Source organism: Rhinopithecus bieti, unplaced genomic scaffold (assembly GCF_001698545.2).
Source record: "Rhinopithecus bieti isolate Rb0 unplaced genomic scaffold, ASM169854v2 scaffold_315, whole genome shotgun sequence".
Taxonomy (NCBI): domain Eukaryota; kingdom Metazoa; phylum Chordata; class Mammalia; order Primates; family Cercopithecidae; genus Rhinopithecus; species Rhinopithecus bieti.
Genome location: NW_016803481.1, coordinates 1,211,084 through 1,232,266, shown reverse-complemented (window position 1 = coordinate 1,232,266; position 21,183 = coordinate 1,211,084). Strand labels below are relative to the sequence as shown.

At 43.5% G+C, this 21,183-nt stretch overlaps 1 protein-coding gene across 5 annotated transcripts in view; it reads left to right on the top strand.

Moving 5' to 3' along the window:
• Nucleotides 1-21,183, top strand: part of EXTL3 (exostosin like glycosyltransferase 3) — a 136,820-nt gene that overhangs the window by 83,002 nt on the left and 32,635 nt on the right. For 3 of the 5 annotated variants that reach the window (XM_017884722.1, XM_017884731.1, XM_017884712.1), the window contains exons 2-3: nt 11,852-11,943; nt 14,059-16,679. In XM_017884722.1, coding sequence (XP_017740211.1) covers nt 14,532-16,679 — 2,148 coding nt within the window. In that variant the 5' untranslated portion in view covers nt 11,852-11,943; nt 14,059-14,531. Of the gene's footprint in view, nt 1-517; nt 538-11,851; nt 11,944-14,058; nt 16,680-21,183 lie in introns of those variants that run through there. The other 2 variants (XM_017884741.1, XM_017884751.1) reach the window with 2 other exon arrangements.

Genomic DNA, 21,183 nt, shown 5'->3' with positions numbered 1-21,183 from the left:
CTCGCCCCAGTTTGGGCTGCTCGGGACCCGCCTCCACCTCTTTTCTTGCAAGCTCGGTTGCAGCTATTGAGCTTCCTCTGCTCCCTAAAGCCCTCCATCCTCTGTGGCTCGCTGCGTTTGTCCGGCTGCTGGCCCGGAGCATCTTCTGTCGGCGGAGGCGCAGCCCCGGACTACCCCCCACCCCTTCCCGTGCACACCTTCCCACATCTGCCCCCTGCTTCTACACGCAGTCGCCTGCTGCCCTCCCCGCTGGCTCTTTTTGCCGGGCTCGCCTCTTTTCAGGAGCCACAGTCAGAGGAGCCGCTTCCTGTCCGAGGGTCCAAGGTGCTGCAGGACCCTGGCTCCCAGGCCCAGCTGCCCTAGAGCCGGCCTCGCGCTGCACGGGCGGGACCGGACGGGGCTGCGCGGGGCGTGTGTGCGCGGCGGAGCTCCGAGCCCAGCGATGGGGACAGCACCTATTCCGAGCCCCTCGAAGGCGAGGCAGGGTTGCCCGGTTGCTGATGGGTGCTGCTTTCTCTTCCCCACATTGAGCGAGAGGTTCGGCTCCTTTTATTAATAAAATCTGTGTGGCTCTCAGAAGACTTAAATTTTGTGGATTTTGCCCCTCCCCCGCCACCCGCACCACCCCACCCTCGCCCTTCCCCGCAACCTGGATTGTTTTGCTTCCCCTTTTAAAAACTCTAAAAGCTTCATCAAGTCCGCTTGGTTCGACTCCTTTGGTGGAGGAGGAAGCGCAGAACACCACCACATGTCCATTTTTTCCCCCATATGTGATTTACTTAAGAGGCGTCTTTAGCATTTCTTGTCACTTTGTCCTATTCTTTGTCCAATTTAGGTAGCTTCACTTTTACTGGCTGAGCTCCCCGTGTGTTCTTTTGTTTTTAAAGGCTTTGTGTGTTGCAGCCATGCAGACTCTGCAGTGTTCTGTATTTTATTCGGCAGCGAGTCCTGCATTCTGATACAGTGACTATCTGTGACCTGTGTGCTGGTATAGTAACAACGGGGCACAGAGTCTGGAGCGAAGCCTTTTCAGCGACTTGCTATTTAGCAGAGGGACTTTTAAGTATTTTGTGATGAACGAACTGTTTTCTTAAACTGTTATTTGGTGTGTTAAAAATACCTTATCCTGTGGGAATTTCCCATTCTTTTGCCTGTGGGGGGCCCGAAGAATCATAAGAACTCACGAGCATGAGAGAATCTAGCTTAACTAAATGCTTTCTGGAGGAGTCGGAATTGTGGCTCTTCTGACTTCCGGAAATGTGTTTAATATCCAGATGTGAGGGGCATACCTACCTAACAAGTGATTGACAGGCATATGTCTGTATCCCTCCACCTCTGGCTTTTCTAGTGGGGGACAGCCCTGTTAAGATTTGGTGTGTAGTTGGGATCTTTCAGTGATTAGGCCTCAGTTTTGATCTTGGAGTAAAAAGATTTTAAGTGAACAGTTTGGAGACAAGTAAGTCAGGGGCCAGGCTGAGCATGGGAAATGTATTTTTAGGAGAGAGGGCAAGTCCAGAGAGTGGTTTGAAGCCAGCAGAAGAATGTCTTAGACTAGACAGAGACCGGTTCTTTTCCGCAGGACCCTAGGCCAGCTGTGGATTGGAGGGTTATGGGTGATGAGGGGGTGCAGGAGTGATGCGGAGTCCCTGTCCCAGTTGAGACTGGTGGTCTTCTGGAGGACGGTGGGAGGGATTCCCTATTGTAGACTCTGACTCTGGTGTTAGGAGAAAAAATGAAGGTCCCACCAGATCTACTCTTGGTAAAGTTCGAGTGCCTTGGCACGTTACTGTAGAGTGAGGCAAGGAATATGAAACCAGGACCTTTCAAAACGTCTTAAAACTGCCCACTCCATTCGCTGGTTATTAAGTTTAGCTCAGAAAACTTCTGTTAACATATTTCTGTTTTATTTTTGTTACCTCTTCATTTCGGCAACTATCATTTCGAAGACTTTCAGTGATAGGGCAGTTGACTAAGAGGGAAGAAAGGATTTTTCACTTTCTTGGAGGTTTCATGGAAATAGCATAGCCCAGGCAGAGTGAGTTTATGAGCTCCCGAGGGACAGAGGTGGGCTCACCTGTAAGCTTCATCTTTTCTTTTCTTGGCGGAATCAGTTGCACAGTCCTTTTAAATTTTCAATCATTCAGACCTCTTGGGTGATGTTACTAGGGAGAAGAGAAGCAGGATTTAAAAAACCTGTGATCTCGAAAATAGAAGAGGAATGTGGAGACTCATTACTAACATACTTCCTTCTCCCACACTTAGGCCATAAAGTGCAGTGTGGGATACTACTCACACCCAAATGACCCATTAAAAGTCTAGAAGTGGAGCCATGGGAAGATGAACTGTAGAGTCTGTTGGAGAGTGAAAGCATCATATACATAATATATAAGAATGCCCACTATATGCAGCCATACAAACGGAATCCATAACGGAGTGAGCAAAGCTGTATTCCAGTGAAACTTTATCTACAAAAGCAGACAGCTGCCACTTGGCGGGTGCCTGCCTTAGAGCGCCACCCCTCACACACACATGCCTTTCCTTTGGTATATTCCTTCATTTGGCTGTGTCCAGTACCTTTTGGACTGGTCAATAACATTAATGGTTAACGTCCTGAATGTTTGCTTTGTTGACTGCTTTCCCTTTCAAACCTCTTCTCCAACTTACTTTTAAATGTTTTTTCAGCAATTTTGATGTACTCTTTCCAGCATGGCTTCCTTCCTTTGTTTTTCTTTTCTTTTTTCTTTGAGACAGTCTCGCTTTTTTCACCCAGGCTGGAGTGCAATGGCATGATCTCAGCTGACTGGAAACTTCCGCTTCCCAGGTTCAAGTAATTATCCTGCCTCAGCCTCCCGAGTAGCTGGCATTACAGGTGCACGCCACCACACCCGGGTAATTTTGTATTTTCAGTAGAGATGGGGTTTCACCATGTTGGCCAGGCTGGTCTTGAACTTCCACCTACCTTGGCTTCCCAAAGTGCTGGGATTATAGGCGTGAGCCGCAGCATCCGGCTTCCTTTGTTTCTGAAATAGAGCTGTAAAATATAAAAAGCACAGTGGCTTCAAATGCAGAAAATAGTTGATGGGATCCCAAATTATTAATGGAGTCTGTGGAAAATTAAGAGGGGCCTTAAGGAAAGCCTTATGCTTGAAATCTTGGAGGTGAAACGAGAAGGAGGTCTTGGGAATGGCCTTGCTGCCTTGAGTAGATAGGGTGGTGAAATTTTCCCCACAGTAAAACATGTTTTTGTGCTTTCTGAGAGCAAGACAATTGTCAGTCAGTGAGGGCCTAGAGTCTAAAAGGATCTTTGAGGTCATCTGGTCTAACCCCTTAATTTATGAGTTAACAAAGGATAAGGAGCTTGTGAGTCAAGAAGGAGGAATTGGGAAGTTAGGGGACCTGATGAATCAGAAAGATGGTAATGATGATGGGATGGTAAAGCATCTCAAGCTGAATTCACCCACGAGGGGTGAAGGAGGATGCCCGAGTCATAAGTTGATTTAAGGCTGGGCACAGTGGCTCACACCTGTGATCCCAGCACTCACCTTGAGTCCAGGAGTTCAGGATCAGCTTGAGCAACATCATAGTAAGACCCCGTCTCTTAAAAAAAAAAAAAAAAAAAAGCCAAAAACTGATTTATGCATGGCTTAGCAAACTTGCCTCACTTTCCCTGTCTCATTCAGGGAGGCCCAGGGCACTAACGACATCAATTGTATGCCTCCACAGCATAAAATAAAAATCATGTGTTTTGGAGAAGCGGAAAGCGTTAGAGATTACTTTATACTCTAGGCACTTGTATACTAAGTTGACTGTTCTGAGAATAAGTTAGCAAAATCCATCTGAAGACCGTATTTAAAAACCTTGTTTCTGCATCTCTACCCAGCCCTTATGAAAATGATGCATCTCATTTTAGGAGGGAGAGTGAGAAAGATAGGAAGAATGCAGAAATCACCTATAATTTCACAATCTAGAAGTGCCTCTGTTGGTGCTTTTGCTTCTGTTTTTCTATTCAGAAATATATACATATGCATTTTAAACTTGTTATATGGCGTAATATGGCTTTGAATCTGTATTTTTCCGGTTAGCATTATATTGTGAACACATCTTTTCATTTTATTTAAAACCATTGAAAAGCTTCCTAATGGTATGATAGTCATATCAGCGACAGTCACACATTGTTTAACTTTGCTCCTAGTCTTGGACATTTAATTTATATATTTTATATAGATGATAAAGAATAATGAGGTGATTGCATCTTTATATACAAATCTTGCTCACCTAAAATACATTCCTAGAAAGTGAAATTGCTGAATCAGAGATAAGAAAATTTTGAAGGTTTTTTTCTTACAAATGGCAAATTACTTTTCAGTTTACCTTTTTACTGACACAAGAGTACCTGCCACATTGTGGCAACCAGCATAGTTCAGAGTTGTACTGTACTTTAATCACTTTATTTTAATGTTTTAGTATGAACATTTTGAAAGTTAAGTCTTTTTTCTCACTCATGATTCTTTAAGAATAATTTCTGGGATAGAATTACAGGGAAAGAGGACAGGCACAGTTTCAGTGTTTCTATTACTGCCAACTTGTGCTCCAGAAAGGTGTGCCAATTTGCAATCCCAGCAGCCAAGTGTGGGAATGTTTACCCTGGATCCTGCTTAGCACCAGATATTATAATTTTACGATTCTTTGATGATTTATTAGTGGAAAATACCACAATATCTTGTTTGAAATGTGCGTTTCTTTGATCGCTAGGAAGGTTAAATATATAAACCTGTTTATCACTTGAACCCTTTTTTGTGTAACTTCTTGTTTATATCCGTTGACCACTGTTGATTGCCTTTTTAAAATTCTGTCATATTGCGCAGGCTTCCCAGTTTTTAATCAAATTTAAGCTTTTTGTCCCTTCTGAATACATAGAATCCTTTGATTCTTATAGAGTCAAACCTGTTGAATATTTCTGGATTTTAATTTTGCTTGGATTCCTGGAAAAGTGGCTATACTTAACTTGAGATGAAATTACATGTATGTTTTCCTTTTCTTGTTACAGTTCATTTATTATAATTAACTCTTGAATGCATCTGGAACTTATTTTTGGATTTGGTTTGTCATGCAGTAATCTGACTTTTTTTTTCCAAGTAGATGTGTCACATTATTTATTGAAAAATGTAATGAGGTGTTTTTTAAAAAAGATTGCAACAAGGTAATATTTTTAATTACAAAAGTAATACATATTGATTGTAAAATGAATTAAGACAAAATGAATCCTCTAAGTAAACAAATGGTAGATAAGTGAGAAGCAGTATACAGGGCTGTAGGTGATACAGACCTGGATTTGTAACTTGGTTGCTGTATTGCATTGAACAAGTTTCCTAGCCTCAGTGATATGCCACTGCTTCATCGGTGAAGTGGGAATGACAGTAATCCCATGTGGCTGATTGAAATGAGATAATATGTGTGAAGTGTGTTATCTAGAGTACTGTGCCTAGCACACTGTAAATATAAATCAGTAGCAATTATGATGAAGCCCTCTTCTCCCCATCTTCCAAGGGTGTGTGGTGCATTGTAGTGCGGACTCTCTGCGTTAGCTAAGGGATGGTGCTGTTTGTCTTCCTTAGCGGTCTTCAATTACATTGATTCAGCTGCCATCAATCTGAATCTCCATTACTATCAGTTCTTCATTAGACCACTGGTTTTGGAGTTAGGGTTGTGTGCTCTGCATTAAAATCACCTGGGAACTTTGTCAAACTGCAGGGGTTTGGCCCCCACACCTAGGAATTCCGATTTAGTTAAAGTAGCTCGGGTCACCGTTTATTATTTGAAAAAATTCTTAAGTGGTGAATCTGATTTTTACACCTAGTTAAACTGACTGGTAAGACAATACGATTTGGATTTGTGGGACATTAGCAAACTAGTGGGAAGGGAAACAGATAAGGCAATGGCATAATTTTCAAATTGAGGACTTAGCGAGTTGAGACTTCTGGGCTCAGGTTTGTTGCCAAATAGATGACTTAGGGTAATCAATAGCCTCATTTTCCTTTTTAGTATCTATATATTGAGCAGCGGAAGGAATGCGCACCACTTATTGATGAGTTGCTTTTGTATTTTGTGATTTGTCTGCTAGTGGTGTTTGTGGAACACCTCGGGATTTAGAAATCTGCTCTTAAGCCCAAAGAATAACTTGTTTTCCTTTTCTAACAGCCATAAGGGTGGCTCAAACTCCGGTTCTCTGGTTGCATCATAATCTTCACTCTCGAGTCAGTAGGTCAAGGCACAACCAGTTTTTCACACTTCATTTTGTTTTTTAATTGCTGAGGATGTTCTAGTTCCCTTTTTTTGATCCAGGCTAAGTTATCCAGTAAGAAACCACTGTGGTCATTGGATTGTGAAAACATAGGGCCTTGGTCTCCTGTAACTTGGGAAGTGTCTATATGTAGTTCTTACAGTTTACTCTTTGTCTACAATTAGCTTCCCTGGGAAGTGCCTTTTTTTTTAAACAGAAGACAAATCAGTGATAGCATTGGGAAATGTGTTTTAGTGCTTATTAACATACTTCCTGACTTCACGAACTAGGTACTGTCTTGCCTTGACAGGCTGTTTGTCATGCCTGTACTTAGTAAGGAAATCAGGAAATGATTTTTTTTTTGGGTTGTTAGTACTTAAAAACAAAACAATCCTCTGAAATACTGCTTTCAACGACCTCATTGAAATGGTTTCCTGTGGAGAACTCTCTACCTAATTGGAAGAGCTCCTGGTGATGGCAGCAATGGCGGCAGCGTGCAGACAGCTCTGTAGAACCCGCACCTGGGTTGTCATGGAGTTCTGCCACTTGATGGGCCTATTTTGACCTAAATGAAAAAGAGAAAATAGTACTATAAGCACAGATATACAGGTGGGTCAAAGGCACACTGGCAAACATATTTTGCTCTAAGTCTGCTATTCTCTTTAGCAGGTAGATACTTTGAATATAGTGTTGACTTTCGGTTTTGGAGGAATATTATGTGTTTCTTTTTTTTTTTTTTTTTTTTTGAGACGGAGTCTCACTCTGTCGCCTGGGCTGGAGTGCAGTGGCCGGATCTCAGCTCACTGCAAGCTCCGCCTCCCGGGTTTACGCCATTCTCCTGCCTCAGCCTCCCGAGTAGCTGGGACTACAGGCGCCCGCCACCTCGCCCGGCTAGTTTTTTGTATTTTTTAGTAGAGACGGGGTTTCACAGTGTTAGCCAGGATGGTCTCGATCTCCTGACCTCGTGATCCGCCCGTCTCGGCCTCCCAAAGTGCTGGGATTACAGGCTTGAGCCACCGCGCCCGGCCTATTATGTGTTTCAATTGTAATTATTATTCGTGGTTACAGTGGAGTAGCAGTGATATGGAGAATGTAAAAATACACATGATAGGCATGTGTGTGTGCATGCTTGCATTGTTACTTGAATTAATATAGACAGTGTAACATAATTAAGGCATTAAAGGTATGAGCCTTACAGTCAGCTTGCTTTGGTTTGAATTCAAGTTTCACCACATAACAAGGGTGACTTATGGCTAATTACCCTCTGTGCTTTGGTTTCCTCATGTACAGAGCAGGAATAACAGTAAACCCACTTCACGAGATTGTTGTGGGGATTAAGTGAGTGTGTTGAGGAATATGTGGTAATAGGTTTAACCCGGCATATAGTGAGCATTCAATACCTGTTAGCTATTATCATAGTTATTGAAGGTATTAGAGGCCATTGAAGGTTTCACTGGGAACATCTGGAAAGCGTCTAGCCTCTCTGTTCTCGCTCTGTTCGCCCTTCATACCTTCCACGCGGAAGGCATAATAGCCAGATGAGCAGTGACTCCATTCTTCCCCGTTGCGCCTCCTGTCTCTCCAGGTGAGTGTTTTAGTGTAGTTTAACTTTTTTTCTTTCTTTCGGAGCTGCATTGTAGTCTGATAATTTTCTGCATATAAAATTATACAGGTTTATTAAAAGACACGAAAGAAGACCTAAATAGAGACATATCCCAGATCCGCAATGGGAAGTTTCAATATCAGTGTTTTTGTTTTACAAGGAGAAAAGTCAAGTCCGTAGGATGGTTGTTATATCAACAAACTCTTGAAAGCAAGGCCGTGAGTAATGTTTCTGCTGATAACCGCAGTTTGCTATTGAGATAAGGGATGCGAGAGGAGGAGGGTCCTGGTACTTGGAGGTGGAGGGGCGAGAAGGTGAAGGGGAACACCAGCACGTGCATAGTTCTGGATTGGAACTCTGAGCCCCGACTTCTCAGCCCACTGCTCAGACTCTGGAACAGAGTGATTACATTGTAGCTTTCCAGGGCTACAGCTTGGTTCAGCCCTTCAGTGAATAGCTAGCAGATAGAGACTTCTACTTTGTATTTGTCAGCAAAAATGTCTGATAAGGGAAAAGAGTAAAGGTAGAACGCTGGACACAATCTGAATGATAAATCTCTGTATACAACTATTTTAATTTTTTTCCCCCTGGAGAAGACACTGTCATGATCCCCTTCTAGTCATAGAAGATGTGCTTACTGCCACTGGACCTTTGACGTGTAGATGGCTGTGTTGCTGGCCACTGGAAAAAGGATATCAGGAGGGAGGTGAAGATGGGAAAAGTAAATTTGAGAGTCAGCCAATCGGGGGCTAACCAAAGTTCACTGGCAAGTTCTGGGAGGTGAAGGCAGAGAAGAGGTCGAGGACAAGCCTGCGGGAACAGCTACATTTGGGGAGCAGTGAAAAGGGGTCAGAGAAAGAGAACCAGGAGAGGGCATGGGCAGGAAGTGTAAAATGCAGACTGACTTACTATGAGGTGCACAGCATGGGTGAGAATGCAAGACACTTTGATAGGAGAAATGAAGGTGTAAGTGGAGAGACTTTTTAATGCTTCTGGATAGGATTAACTATATTAAAATACTTAAGACTTCCCTACTTAAATGCAATATAATGGGATTCTTTTTATATATTGCTGAATTCTGTCCCTAATATTGTGTTGAGTTTTTTTGTGTCTATATTCATGAGAGATTTTTTTGTAGTTTTCTTTGTTTTTTTTTTTTTTTTTTTTTTTTTGAGACAGTCTTGCTCTGTCACCCAGGTGTGATCTCACCTCCCACCTCAGCCTTTCGAGTAGCTGGGACCATGCCTGGCTAATTTAATTTTTTTTTTTTTTTTTTTGGTGGAGATGGTGGGGTCTCACTGTGTTGCCAGGGCTGGTCTCAGGCCATCCTCTCCCCTCAGCCTTCCGGAGTGCTGGGATTATAGATGTGAGCCGCAGTGCCTGGCTTGTGGTGTTCTTTTTTTTTTAGTACTGTCTTTGGCTTTGGTGTCAGGGCAATGCTAGGTTTGTAAAATGAACTGGGAAGTGTTCCTTCCTCTGGAAGAGACAGCGTTTAGTTTTCTTTAAATGTTTAGTAGAATTCTTCAGTGAAATCATCTGGGACTGGAGATTTCTTTTTTGGGATTTTTAAAAGTATGAAGTCAATTTACTTAGTAGTTATAAAATGAATTCAGATTATTCCCTATTGGATGAGTTGTGGTACTTTGTGTTTTCCAAGGAGTTGGTCCATTTCACTGAAGTGTGTAGAGTTGTTTGTGGCCTGCAGTGACAGTCCCTGTTTCATTACTGTTATTGGAAATTTGTGTCTTTTCCCTTTTTTCTTTGTCACTCTTGCAGGTTTGTCAAACCAGTGACAAACCTCTGTTTTCTTGCTTTTTCTCTTCTGCTTTTCTGTTTTTGATTTTGTTGATTTCTACTCTTTAGGTTTATTTTGTTTTTTTCTGGGTTCTTGAAGGAGGAGCATAGGTGATTGACTCGAGACTTTTCTTCAATATAAGAATTCATGCATACATTTTCCTCTAAGCACTGTTTTCGCCATGTTCCCTTTTTTTTTTTTCCCTACCATCTATGATATCTTACTTAATTTGTGCAGTAACTCTGGCAGTAGGCAGAGATTTTCAGCCTCACTTTACAAAGGAGGAAATGAGCTCAGGGAGATTATGTAACATTCCGAAATTCTCAAGGCTGAGCTACGTCCTGAGCCAGGTAGTCTAGCTGCAGGTCCATATGGCCATCCAGCTGCTTCCTGGCTCTGAAGTTCTCTCTCTATAGTTTACAGTGTATTCAATACAATATATTATTTGTTAGTGGATTCATTAACATTATGTTGAGAGCCATGGGGAACACGTTCAGTATGAGGTAGGAGGACTGGGTCCCAGCAAAGCAGAGAGGGAGGATGAGTCAGGGAAGTAGATGGAACACTAAAAAAGCACAGCTTCACGGAAGTCCAGGGGAGAATTGAGAGTTTGTAGGATGAGGAAGTGATCAGGGATACGATTCATTTATTTAACAAATATTTATAGAGTGTGTACAGTGTGCGGGACACTGGGCTGGGTGCTGGCCACGCAGCAGTGATCCAAGCACAAAGGGTTCCTCCCCTTGAGGATTAGGCTTTGGTGCGGAAGGGAGGGAATTAAGAAATTAAAAGATACTAGGAAGTAAATCAGTGGGTCAGTGCCAGAGAGCATCAGGGAGTAAGAAAGGCAACTTTAAATGGGAATGCCAGGAAAGTTGAGACCTGAAGGATAAGAAAGAGTCTGCCAGGCAGAAGCCTGGGGAAAAACATTTCAGACGAAACAGGTGAGAGCGAGAAGCTTGGCATAGTTGAGGAAGTAAGAGGAGGCCAGTGTGGCCGAAGCTGAGAGAGCAAGGGGAACAGTGATGGTAACTGAGATGGGTCTGGGGGGCCCAGCAGTACACTGGGCAGCCTTGAAAATAGTGAGAGGGGAGGTGTGGTCTGACTCGCATTTCAAGATGGTCCTGGTCGCTGTGTGTGGAGTGCATTGTAGGGGCAGGAATGGAGGCCAGCTGGCAAGTTAAGCATGAAATGCTGTGGCAGGTGACGGAGAATGAATTAGACATGTACATTGTATATGGAGTAAAAAATCTGAAGGTGGCTCCTTATCATTATTTCAGTGACATTTATTTCTAGAGGCTGATATATTTATTGTCATTTTCCAGAAAATGACAGAAGCGATTCTGAGGGTATTCTTTTTCTTTTGGCTTGAAATAATTTAATTAGCTGTTTAGGAAGGAATGCTAATGCTATTGGACATGGACGATGCTTTTGCCTGGCTCCAGTAAAAGAGATGGGAATTTAGTGGGGATGCATTCTTTTGAATCACTGTTGAATTATTGGTTTCTGTGAGAATGTTTGTTTCTACTCTCAGCTCTGCTTATATGTAAGTTGGTAGCACTAGAAATATTACACTAAGTATAGTCAGTCTCCAAATGACTTTTTAAAAGCCCTGTTTAGACACTGTATGTAGTATCTTTTGAATTTTGGTATGAAAATTTCAAACCTAGGCAAAAGCAGAGAGCCTGATATAATAAGCCCCCATGGGTACCCATCATTCATTGTCAACAGCAGTCAGCGCACGGCTGATCTTGGGTTCATTTCTACCTGCAAACACTCCCCGCCACCCTCATCCTGTTTGTTTTGAAGCAAATTCCAATAATATTTCATCTGTAAATATCTCAGTATATACTTTCAACAAGTAAGGACTTTTCCATATTTTAGTGTTTGGTTTTATTCCACCTTAGAGCACATAAATAGGTAACGTCTGTCTGGATGGTTTGCCTGCGAGAGTCCCCTTGTATACCACTTGTCGCAGTGTGTTTATTAAAAGTCTACCTTTCCACTTCAAAGAGTCTGTTTGGACAGTAAATTATTCGGTGACCTCATATACATGAGAGACATCTTTTCATAGGGGACAGTAAATAAGTTCTTTAATAGCACTTTCAGTATTGAGTATTTTTCTAATAGCGTGTCACTGTTCTATTTTGTTTTGTTTTATTTTGTTAATCAGGAGAGCAAGCCCTGGAGGTTCACTCTTTCAAGAAATCATGTGCTGAGGTGTAATGCTACACAAGTCAGGAAAGAAGGATCCTGAAACACATGGTGAGGAAGGAATGAGTCAGCTGGATTGCGGTGTTTACACTTTCTTTTCTTTTTCTTCCATTCTGTTGTTTCTTGGTTACAATTTGGTCATAAGTGCAAAGATGGTTCTTCTGAAAGCAAGAGATTTAAACATTTGAATCACAAGGATAATGTAAATTAGAGTATTTGGTCAGCTGCTAATTATCCAAGTTTAGATTATCCAAATACTTAAAACTTATTAATTTTATCATCAACTTTAGGTCTGATTTGTCAGGTGTTCTTTCTAATGGACGAAGTGACTCACACCATCATTTCCCTCCTCTCATTCTTTGCTCTTAGCCAATTCTAATACCCTCTTTTCTTTCTTTTTTTTTTTTTTTAAGAGATGGAGTTTCACTCTTGTTGCCCAGGCTGGGGTGCGATTGAGCGATCTCTGCTCACTGCAACCTCCGCCTCCCGGGTTCAGGTGATTCTCCTGCCTCAGCCTCCTGAGTAGCTGGGATTATAGTTGCGTGCCACCACACCCAGCTAATTTTGTATTTTTAGTAGAAATGGGGTTTCGCCATGTTAGCCAGGCTGGTCTCAAACTCCTGACTTCAGGTGATCTACCCGCCTTGGCCTCCCAAAGTAAAAGAGATGGGAATTTAGTGGGGATGCATTCTTTTGAATCACTGTTGAATTATTGGTTTCTGTGAGAATGTTTTTCTTATTGGTTTCTGTGAGAATGGGATTACAGGCGTGAGCCACCATACCTGGCCTAATGTCCCCTTTTCTTTAGAAATTGTTGTTATATTTTATTGACAGATTAAAATTTAATATCAAATGTTACAATGAAATCACATGTTACTTGAAAAAATGTTAGAATGTTTTAAGAAATCTTTATTCTGAAAATAATTAAAATTATGTTTATAAAATGGTAAAAGGAGAGAAGACTCTTAGCACCTTTAATAGTTAAACATCTTTGACAGAGGTAGAGGCTAGAAAAAGTGGTTGTGCCTCTGTGAATTCCTACTCATTTTATGCTACATGTACCCTTGTTTGTTTATATCTTATCTCTTAGGCTGAAGGAAGTTCCATGAGGTCAAGGATTATACATCTTAGATTCTCCGACAGTTATATTTAGCATGTCTTAGCCCTGTTAAGAGTATGGTGAATATTTTTTGGAAGAATGAAAAAAGAAACTGGGAATATTCCCTGGCATAGAATATTATGGTTTGCTTCCAACTTTGTTGAGTTTGGGGGAAAGCAAGTGGCAAGCCTCTGTAGCCAGTGGCAGTGAAGCTTGGTGAGAGAGCAGGGCTGGGAGTGTCGTTGAGGGACTGAGTCGCTTCAAGCATCCTCCTGTCCACTGCACTTTGTGTCACAGCATTGTGGTGCACTGCCGTCTCCATGCCCCTATCTCCATTTTAGAAGACTAGGAAACCGAGGTCTGATAGCAAATCTGTCAGCAAAGAATGAGAACGAATGTCTCTCATTTCTAAGTATAGTGTTCTTTCTAAAAGAGCAAGTTACTATTTATATTTTAAGAAAGAGCACATGATGTCTGCTAATGGAAGATAAATGAGAAGCAAACTGGGAAATACATTTTGTCTCAGGATTACTGCATCTACTACTGGATACAGATCAAAAGAGTTCTCTTCAACCCTTTCAACTCTACATTGAACAAATTGAGCTTTTCAGAGCCTTTTTTTGTAAAGTATTTCCAAAGAAGACTTATAGGTTAGGAGTAAACATAAACTACCCAAGTTGGCTAGGAAGGCACTTCTCTTCATCTAAAGATGATGCCCAGGTATGGAACAGATAAGAAAATGAGACTGTGGACATCTTTGTCCTGTGAATTTACTTGGTCATTGTGTTACAGGGCTGTAATGCTGCTCTAGATCCAGTTAAATAAGAAGTGGGGAGGGGTTGTAAACTGCAGCTTTTTGGGGGCACTTATCTATTTATTACCCCAAGTAAAATACCCATACCAAACAACAAACAGCATCTCTACATTGTCATTGTAATGTTCTTTGAGACACAACCAGTGTTCTAGCTGTTGTTCCATCTAAGATTTAAGCATTTTCTAGAAATGTATGGTGGTGGGGTGTTGAACACAATCTCTTCAAGACTGACATGGTTCTCTTTCTTTTGCAGGCCTGATTGTTGGCAAAGGCATTGTAAGAAGCTGGCATTTATTTCTGTTCTAACCCATTACTGTATAACTGTGAATTGACAGTATGCATACTTGTTGGTCAGCAAAGCCAAGAAACAAGAGCTATGGCAGTTGAAAAAGTCTGTCTGATTCCAGGGTGTTTTTTCTGGGTTTCATCATCAGGTACTTCCTCCCTTTCATCGCAGCAAGAATGTGGCTCCTTTTACCGTTTGATAAAGATTAAGGACATGTTCTTTGGTCAACAGCGAGAACTTAAAATCTTCTGGAATAGGGTCAGAGACCATTTCAGCTGCAGCTGAGGAAAATGAAATTTCCATTTTATTTGGTGCCTTGTCCAGGGAGCACACTAACTCTTCTGGAAACGCATCAGTGAAACAGATCGTTTTGTGGAATAGCAACCTATGGTTATGGCGAGTGACCCGACGTGATCTGGGGGGCAGGCTGCAGAGGACTCATGACAGGCTATACCATGCTGCGGAATGGGGGCGCGGGGAACGGAGGTCAGACCTGCATGCTGCGCTGGTCCAACCGCATTCGCCTCACGTGGCTCAGCTTCACGCTCTTTGTCATCCTGGTCTTCTTCCCGCTTATCGCCCACTATTACCTCACCACTCTGGATGAGGCTGATGAGGCAGGCAAGCGGATTTTTGGCCCCCGGGTGGGGAACGAGCTGTGCGAGGTGAAGCACGTGCTGGATCTGTGCCGCATCCGGGAGTCAGTGAGTGAAGAGCTCCTGCAGCTGGAGGCCAAGCGCCAAGAGCTGAACAGCGAGATCGCCAAGCTGAATCTGAAGATCGAAGCCTGTAAGAAGAGCATCGAGAATGCCAAGCAGGACCTGCTCCAGCTGAAGAATGTCATCAGCCAGACCGAGCATTCCTACAAGGAGCTCATGGCCCAGAACCAGCCCAAGCTGTCCCTGCCCATCCGACTGCTCCCAGAGAAGGACGATGCAGGCTTCCCTCCCCCGAAGGCCACTCGGGGCTGCCGGCTGCACAACTGCTTTGATTATTCTCGTTGCCCTCTCACCTCTGGCTTCCCGGTCTATGTCTATGACAGCGACCAGTTTGTCTTTGGCAGCTACCTGGATCCCTTGGTCAAGCAGGCTTTTCAGGCGACAGCACGAGCTAACGTTTATGTTACAGAAAACGCAGACATTGCCTGCCTTTACGTGATACTAGTGGGAGAGATGCAGGAGCCGGTGGTGCTGCGGCCTGCTGAGCTGGAGAAGCAGTTGCATTCCCTGCCACACTGGCGGACAGATGGACACAACCATGTCATCATCAATCTGTCGCGTAAGTCAGATACACAGAACCTCCTATATAACGTCAGTACTGGCCGTGCCATGGTGGCCCAGTCCACCTTCTACGCTGTCCAGTACAGACCTGGCTTTGACTTGGTTGTATCGCCGCTGGTCCATGCCATGTCTGAGCCCAACTTCATGGAAATCCCACCACAGGTGCCGGTGAAGCGGAAATATCTCTTCACCTTCCAGGGCGAGAAGATTGAGTCTCTGAGGTCTAGCCTTCAGGAGGCCCGCTCCTTCGAAGAGGAAATGGAGGGCGACCCTCCTGCTGACTATGATGACCGGATCATTGCCACCCTGAAGGCGGTGCAGGACAGCAAGCTGGATCAGGTCCTGGTGGAATTCACCTGCAAAAACCAGCCCAAACCCAGCCTGCCGACTGAGTGGGCACTGTGTGGGGAGCGGGAGGACCGCTTGGAATTGCTGAAGCTCTCCACCTTCGCCCTCATCATCACCCCTGGGGACCCTCGCTTGGTTATTTCCTCTGGGTGTGCAACACGGCTCTTTGAAGCCCTGGAAGTTGGTGCCGTCCCGGTGGTGCTCGGGGAGCAGGTCCAGCTTCCCTACCAGGACATGCTGCAGTGGAACGAGGCGGCCCTGGTGGTGCCCAAGCCTCGTGTTACCGAGGTTCATTTCCTGCTCAGAAGCCTCTCCGATAGTGACCTCCTGGCTATGAGGCGGCAAGGCCGCTTTCTCTGGGAGACTTACTTCTCCACTGCTGACAGTATTTTTAATACCGTGCTGGCTATGATTAGGACTCGCATCCAGATCCCAGCCGCTCCCATACGGGAAGAGGCGGCAGCTGAGATCCCCCACCGTTCAGGCAAGGCGGCTGGAACCGACCCCAACATGGCTGACAACGGGGACCTGGACCTGGGGCCAGTGGAAACGGAGCCGCCCTACGCCTCACCCAGATACCTCCGCAATTTCACTCTGACTGTCACTGACTTTTACCGCAGCTGGAACTCTGCCCCAGGGCCTTTCCATCTTTTCCCCCACACTCCCTTTGACCCTGTGTTGCCCTCAGAGGCCAAATTCTTGGGCTCAGGGACTGGCTTTCGGCCTATTGGTGGTGGAGCTGGGGGTTCTGGCAAGGAGTTTCAGGCAGCGCTTGGAGGCAATGTTCCCCGAGAGCAGTTCACGGTGGTGATGTTGACTTATGAGCGGGAGGAAGTGCTTATGAACTCTTTAGAGAGGCTGAACGGCCTCCCTTACCTGAACAAGGTCGTGGTGGTGTGGAATTCTCCCAAGCTGCCATCAGAGGACCTTCTGTGGCCTGACATTGGCGTCCCCATCATGGTAATAGAAAAACGAACAGTTTCTTTTGGTGCATGAAATAGTGTTTCACTCTTAATCCCTTTTCCATCTTCCTTCACTTTAGCGATTTCTAGTAGAGGAGAATACATGCATACTCATGAAAAAACTGTATAGATTCCTTTCTTCCTGAAGGATTTGCTTGCTGCTTTTTCAAGCCTTGGTAGTTCTATTGCTGTTACTCACTTCCTAAATCTAGGATCCCCAAAACCGAAACTGATTGTATATTCAATATACAAAACCTTGTCGGTTATCCCATAGACTTCTTCCATGTCATAACAAGATGATGATGATAATGATAAGCTACCATTTAGGAAGCACTTAGCATCTAGGCACTATAATAAGCATTTTGTGACATATCATTATCACTGTTTCTTCAACTTATTCATATGGGAGCTGAGGCTTAGGTTAATGAATTTGCCCAAGATCATGGTGAGTAATGGAGAAGCCGAGCTTTAGTATGTCTGATTCCAGAAGCGGCAGCTTTAGTCACCTCCCAAAGGGTTTAGGAAGGCCTGTGTCATTTTCCAGGTATTCATAGAAGTCTTTTGGAAGACTGGGGTTGGGGGTTGATATTTTGGAGTTGGAGAACCAACTCCTGTGGAACCTTCCAGGGTGTCTTGTAGGTTCTTTCTCATTCTTTACTCCATCTTGTGGTTAGGTGCTGTATTTTACAGGAAAAATAATAGCTAAATATGTAGGACAGGGCTTTAGTTCTGAGGAGTGTATCCACTTCAGAATGAAACTTGGCATTCTAGAAGAGAGATGGCAACCATCTCTCTTAAATGTGCAGCCTTAGAGCAGGTCTTAAGCAGACTGCCAACTATTTAACCTGCTGCATATATAGTTACTTTCCGGCAAAAGGTCTGATGGGCCACACATTGCTAGAAGTCTAGTTTTTTAAAAAGTGTATTTCATTGGGAAGCCAATTTATTTGAATTGTTTTTCTAAGCAGCAGCATGGTATAATAAGTATGAGATTTGGAGTGATACAGACCTGGGATTAAGTAGTCATTTTGTGATCTTTGATAATTAGCTTTTTTGATCTCAGCGTTAAAGAGGAATCTAAGATAAGACAACTAAGGATTCTAGAAAGGTGCTCACTTATTTGATTCCTTCTTACCCCTTAATGTTAAAGGAGATGGAAGCCAGTATGTTTGTCTTGCCTATGCTGTGGGCAGCTTTAACTGACTTCACTCATAAAGGCTTCTTGTATCCTCTCTACATCATTTCTGTTTGTGTCATAGTTGTTACTGCCTACTTTCTCCCGTGCAAAGTACCTCTTTGCTTTAAATTTTTTCTTACTGCTGCTAATCTTTTTATTTAATTGAATTTATAATCAGAAGCTATTCAAAGACTGTAGGGTTATAAATCCTTTTTATTAAGTAAAGTTTTGTAAATGGGGAGTTTTTTTAATAGACTTCTCAAAGTTCACTTTTTTTCTTTCTGTTACGACTTTGTCATTGAAATTAAAAAAGCATTTGCTCTGTGAAAGGTAGATGCTCCTCAAATAGTGGAATAATAGAGAAGCCGTTGTTTTCCATTTTTCCTGAGTTTTCTTTGATTTTGATAGGGATGTAGAGAAGCTAGTACCACCCCAGTTGACTGAAATTCATCGAGAACTTACCAGAATGAATCCTTTTTAAACAACTCTAATGGGAAATAAGTTGTCCTGACTGTTGGGCAGCCCATCGCAATAATACCTAATTGGAAAATGCCAGAAACTTTACAAATAGGCCATTCTAAACAGCTTTCTCATATTAGCATTACAAGTTTTTTTTTTTCTGATCCTTTTAAAAAAGAGGAAGTAGCTTCAGATGGAGAATTTCACTCCATCCTGTAAATATTCTGGTTGTGCTTTGTATCTGGGAGAGGCGGGTGTTCTGGCCTGCGGTTGAAGTTGCTGGCATCTTGGATGTACCTGGGTATCAGAGCTAGAAAGAGACTGGTAGCTCTCTCAGCTATAGAAAAGTGGCACTACTGTGATACACCTTAGAGTGGGTTTTCTGTCTGGATGTAGATATAGCCAATTCAGTATGCTAGCTTAAACCAAGGTTCCCAGGCATCAGTGAATCTACCCAGGAACCTCCATGCCATTTCAGAAAGTGCTGGGCAATACGGGCTCCTCTTATGCTCAGGTTCCCACTAACAACAGGCATAAGTGCTGGATGTTTGTGGGCTGTGAAGTCTATTGAGCCCCAGCTATTTTAAGTGGAGAAGGATTGTCTTAGGGGTCCCCCATAGGACTTACATGTTAAAATTCCTCATTCTTTTAAATAATTACTTACATAAAAAGATCTAGCTTAGAGAGAAGGTGATCTTTATTGCCACCACCCTTGAACAGTCCTGTTTCAAATGCTCTGTGTAAAGAAAACTTCAGCACGAATGGGATGGTGGCGGGGCAAGGAGACAGGACTTGCAGAGAGATGGGGGAAGTGTCACCCGTTGAAATGGGTCTCCCGTTGAATGGGGTAGGACTACCAAACAGAGGGGCGATGGTGGGTGTCTGTTCTCTCCCTGGCTCTTGTATATTTTGTAAACATGTGAATCAGGTCCCTTAGCTCCTGGAGCACAACAACAAAATACCTAATGAAAGCCAACTAGAGAGTATTGTTATGCCAAAGGATTTGAAGTCTAGGCTTTTGAAAAACTCTCCACTATGTTGGGGACCACCACTTTCATGGCACCTGACAGATGTTCCACTGTTTCCAGGCCTCTGTTGTTTCTGACAATATGTCAGTGGTTTTCAGATTTTTGTTTCCTTGTATGTAAGGTGTGGTTTTCTCTGGCTACTTTTGAAATTTTTTCTTTGTATTTGGTTTTCAGCAGTTTGTGGTATGCCTCAGCATGGTTTTCTTTGATGTTTATTCTGGAAAGTGTTGATATTTTTGTTTTCGTAGGTGGTTAGTTGTATTGACTCAGACTAAAAGCCCTGTCTTGTGAATAGCCACTCGCATGTTGAGTTATTTTGTATGTAGCTGCTCTGCTTACAGCCTGCACCAAGCATGCATGGCTTAGGGGTGGGCCAGAGACAGAGCAGTTTCTACACAGAACTTGGAGCTCCCCATCTCTGGCTTTCTCCTTTCTGAATTTTTCTCCTTTCTTTCTAGGGGCTATGGTTACCTTATACATTTCCTTTACAGGCCAGAAAGACCATAGGTTTCGTGTGAGAGTTTTAGCGGTCTTTCTTGGTACCAACTCTGGCTTGCTCTCAGGGTGAAAGCAACAGTAATTCTCCCTGTACCAGTAATTCCCTCCCTCTGAATTTTAGCACCCCTCCATAATTGGTTGTCTTTTGTTGACTCTCTAGTGCCTTCTGGAAATTGCTTTTTTTGGGATTTTTGTGCAGAGGTTATAGCTGTCATCTGAGGGAAGACTGGGTCTGGCAGAAGCTTACTCAACTCTCTGGAGGCAGAAACACCAAGTAATCTCTTCTTGATAGATAGTCCCATTAAAAATTTTGGTTTCAGTTACTACTTTATTCTGACCAGTTTTCACATCTTCCTTACTCTGCTTTATACTCTGGAAAATAGTAAGTAGGGTGGCCGTTTTAGAATCTGTCCTTTTGGAGTTGTAACATGTGGGCTGTTAGGAAAGGGACATCTTTCAGTTACTAACAGTGTAGTCTAGCTCACTCAAGGCATTGCTTCTCTTCACACTGTATACTCACTGATTGCTGAGACAGTCTCTTGGCAGCCCATCCCTGAGTCTTAGCTTTTCATTCTTTTCTTCATAAAGGGTATGGCCAATTTACACAGGGTACCTTGGAAGGGCTCTCAGAAGGGATGACATTTGAGCAGAAGCCTGAATGAAGCGAGCGAGAATGCCACGTACATTCTGGAGGGATGTATGGGGAATGGCAAGCGCCAGAAGCAATGCCCAGTGCGTCTGGGTGGCACGTTTGAAGGAGGTTGGAGTAGGCGGTAGGGTCAGCAGGTGCAGGACAACGCAGGTCGCGCTTGTCTGGGTTTTATCCTCTCTGCCTTAGGATGTCCTTGGAGGGTGTTGAACAGAGGAGACACATGATTTTTATGGAACTATGGGGAAAAGAGCAGAAGCAAAAAGACTCACAGTAGCCTAGGTGAGGAGCGGTGGTGGAGAGAACCAGTTCAGAGATCAGCATAGCACACATCCTTGCAGACTGCAAGGTCTGTGGAAGTGATGAGGTCAGAATGCACCATTTTTTTTTTTTTTTTTCCAAATGAAAATGTTAGTGCCAGACGCAGTGGCTCATGCCTGTAATCCCGGCACTTTGGGAGACTGAGGCAGGCGGATTGCTTGAGACCAGCCTGGCTGATATAGGGAGACCCCATCACTACAAAAAAATAGAAAAAATTAGCCAGGCATCATGCATGCCTGTAATCCCAGGTTCTTGGGAAGCTGAGGTGGGGGAGATTGCTTGAGCATGGTAAGTCAAGGCTGCGGTGAGATGTGATTGTGCCACTGCGCTCCATCCTGGGTGATAGAAGGAGACCCTGTCTCTTAAAAAA